This window comes from Centrocercus urophasianus, unplaced genomic scaffold (assembly GCF_019232065.1).
Source record: "Centrocercus urophasianus isolate 14NV4802_14NV808 unplaced genomic scaffold, USGS_Curo_1.0 seq_47, whole genome shotgun sequence".
Lineage (NCBI taxonomy): Eukaryota > Metazoa > Chordata > Aves > Galliformes > Phasianidae > Centrocercus > Centrocercus urophasianus.
The window spans coordinates 2,337,224-2,340,379 of NW_024885055.1; the positions used below are offsets into that span (position 1 = coordinate 2,337,224).

At 55.0% G+C, this 3,156-nt stretch overlaps 1 protein-coding gene across 1 annotated transcript in view; it reads left to right on the forward strand.

Moving 5' to 3' along the window:
- The window catches only part of MYH7B (myosin heavy chain 7B), a 27,632-nt gene that overhangs the window by 732 nt on the left and 23,744 nt on the right, over positions 1 to 3,156 (forward strand). Inside the window, exons 2-6 of the mRNA XM_042834508.1 lie at positions 61 to 164; positions 1,574 to 1,717; positions 1,821 to 1,977; positions 2,073 to 2,100; positions 3,058 to 3,154. Of these exons, the coding sequence (XP_042690442.1) occupies positions 61 to 164; positions 1,574 to 1,717; positions 1,821 to 1,977; positions 2,073 to 2,100; positions 3,058 to 3,154 (530 nt within the window). The remainder of the gene's footprint in view (positions 1 to 60; positions 165 to 1,573; positions 1,718 to 1,820; positions 1,978 to 2,072; positions 2,101 to 3,057; positions 3,155 to 3,156) is intronic.

The window sequence follows — 3,156 nt, forward strand, 5'->3', positions numbered from 1 at the left end:
CTTCCCTTCCCTTCCCTTCCCTTCCCTTCCCTTCCCTTCCCTTCCCTGTCCCCTCCCCAGGGAAGAAGCGTGCTTGGATCCCGGATGAGAAAGAAGCTTACATTGAAGTGGAAATCAAAGAAAGCACCGGTGGCAAAGTCACTGTGGAAACTAAAGATAAGCAAGTAAGCAAAATACCTTTCCTTTTCCAAGGGCCTGCAACTATGTGTGGAGGGGGGATATGTGTGACAAGATCACGTCTGAACCCAGCCAAGATGTCCCTGAGAACCCATCCCCACTCGGCACTCAGTTGTCCCCCGAGGGCTGCCATGGGTTTGTCACTGCACAGTGTCAGCACACTGTAGGCCAAGGACTTGCTAAGCGTGCCAGCCGCTCAGCATCCCCCACCAAATGCTTTCAAACCCGGGGTACTGAGCCAGGAGGGAGAAGGGAACAGCGGTCAGCTCCAGCACAGCCCATTGCAATGCTGAACCATTGCCTTGCTAATCTTGGAGGTAAAAATCAGAGGTAAGGAAACAGGTCTTGCTTGTTTTAGCCTGGATTTGCAGTAGATTAAGCAGCACTGTTTGGGGAACAAAGAATAGGCAAAGAACAACATCCATTACAAATAGCTGCGAATGAGCTTGACTAATATCTCCTTCTCAGCTATGCGAAGTGCATGGCAACACTGCTGCCATGCAGAGACTCTCACGGGTATAAAATGGGGAAAAAGAACCAGCTGCTGACCTGGCAGTAACGGGCAGATGTGGTTGTGTTTGTTTCTCAGCTACATTTCATGGCACCGAGAACTGCTTGTGCCTGCCTAACTTAATTACGTCTAATTGCCTTTGAAATGTGCCAAGGTTCTGAAAAGATTTTTGTCTGAAATTGGAGAAAAAATAATAATAAAAAACTCCTCCTATGAAAGGTAACTTACTGTGAAGGGGAGCATCAATCTGAAATCCTTTGCCTTTTTAAATGCTTTGGTTCAAGATCTCCAGATTCTACAAACAAAGCAGTTTCCAAACTCTCTGAAACTGTTTGTGTTAAAATTTGTCATGGATTTGCAAAACCTGAAGCTGTACCTGCTGCCTCCGGATCTCAATTCCAACAGAAACAGTTTCAAGAGACAAACCCCACTCTTGTCCTTCCATCTATTTCCCTTCTTTTAACATCTAACACCTTTCAATGCCCTGTGCTTAATACTCACCTATTAAAAAAAATAATAATCTCGGATTTTGTTTCAGATGCATTAACAAGCCCATTTGCTAAATCCAGGTCCTCGCATCCAGATATGTAAGGTGATATTTCCCCGAGGCTGGGATTTGCAGGATTAAACGGATCCAAGTGGTGGGGTGTGCACGTCAGCTGTTTGCCAGATAACCACAGACCTCTCCGATGGGACAAGGGGTGCTGAGCGCTATGCAGGGCTGTGCCTGTTCCCCTGTCCCGAGGGTGGCACCTGCAGGAGGGCAGAAGGAGCCCAGGGGCAGAGGTGGCACCCGCAGGGAAATGTCTCCATAGTGGAGCTGAGACGATGTAGGGCTGAGGCTGCACCGGGTCTGAGCCCAGTGCCGCCACGTCGTTCTGGCAGACGCGGGTGGTGAAGGAGGATGAGCTGCAGGCCATGAACCCCCCCAAGTTCGACATGATCGAGGACATGGCCATGCTGACGCATCTCAACGAGGCCTCCGTGCTCTACAACCTCAAGCGCCGCTACTCCCACTGGATGATCTACGTAAGCCACCGCCGCTGGGGGGTCCCCGCCTCCCTCCCCCCGCCATGAGGAGGAGGGCTGCCGGGGCTCCCCGTCACCTCAGCCTCCCCCTTCCCACCCACAGACCTACTCGGGGCTCTTCTGCGTCACCATCAACCCCTACAAATGGCTGCCGGTCTACACCGCGCCCGTGGTGGCGGCCTACAAGGGGAAGCGGCGCTCCGAGGCTCCGCCGCACATCTACTCCATCGCCGACAACGCCTACAACGACATGCTGCGCAGTACGGGCCGGGGCGATGGCGGCGCGGGGGGGCTGCCGGCAATGGCGGAGGGTCGGGGGGCAACCCCCACTGACCGCTGCCTCCTTCCCTTGCAGACCGCGAGAACCAGTCCATGCTCATCACGTAAGTCTCTCCCCTCACTTCCCGCCTTCGTTTCGCCCCCCGCCGCCATCTTGCTGCCCTCATCCCGCCCAGTGGTTGTCAGCCCATCCTACGATGCCAGGCTCCCTCACGGCGCCCGTCCCTGTGCTACAGATGGCGGCTGTGGCCAGAGGAAAATGGCGGCGGTGGCGGGCGGAGGGGCAGTGGGCGACGTGGGAGGGTGTAGGCCAGGTTGATTTCAAGTGACATATAGATAAGGGCTATATAAAGGACTCGAAAGGACCCCAGGCTTCTGCCAAGAGCCATGGACATTTTTAGCAGCGGCCATAGCCTAATTAGGCAATGCAGGGGCCGAGGAGAGATGCTTGGCTCTGGTCCTGCGTGCTGTGCTCCCCGGCTCCCCCCGCTCTTTGTCATCTGGGATTACAATAGGGAGCAGCTATCTATAGGGATGAGCTCACCGGGCCCTTCACAGCCTGCGAGCCACCCGAGCCCCTTGCTTACCCTGCCCCGTGTGGGCACAACCTGGGCAGGATCAGCCATGCCGTGCCACCCTGGCCATCTCCAAACAGCCAACGAAGAGAGGCTGTGCTGAAACCAGCCAGCATTGAATCCCGGACAGCTGAAGCCCTGGGGCAGGGCTGTGTGCCCACCAGCACAAAGCTCAGCACCGCCTCAGTGTCTGCTGGCACCTCCTGACAGCTGTGTGCAGCCCCAGAGCAGAGGGGCTGTGATGGCAGCCTTGCTCCGAAGGACGCAGTGCAGGTTTTTGCTCCTTTCCACATTTGCCCTCCCCTTGAGAGCTGCTGCCTAGGATGGCAGGGCGATCGCCCCATCCTTCCCTCGTGCTTCGCTTACCCTAGCTGGCACAATGCGTGGGGTGGTTGGGCAATGCCGGCAGGTTTGCAGAGTCTCTGTTTGAAGTTTTGCCTGTTCTTTGCCTCATATCCTTGATCTGTGTATTTCTGTTACCCTAAGCGGAGAATCTGGTGCTGGTAAGACTGTAAACACCAAGCGGGTCATTCAGTACTTTGCCATTGTCGCAGCCTTGGGCGACACACCGGGCAAGAAATTAGT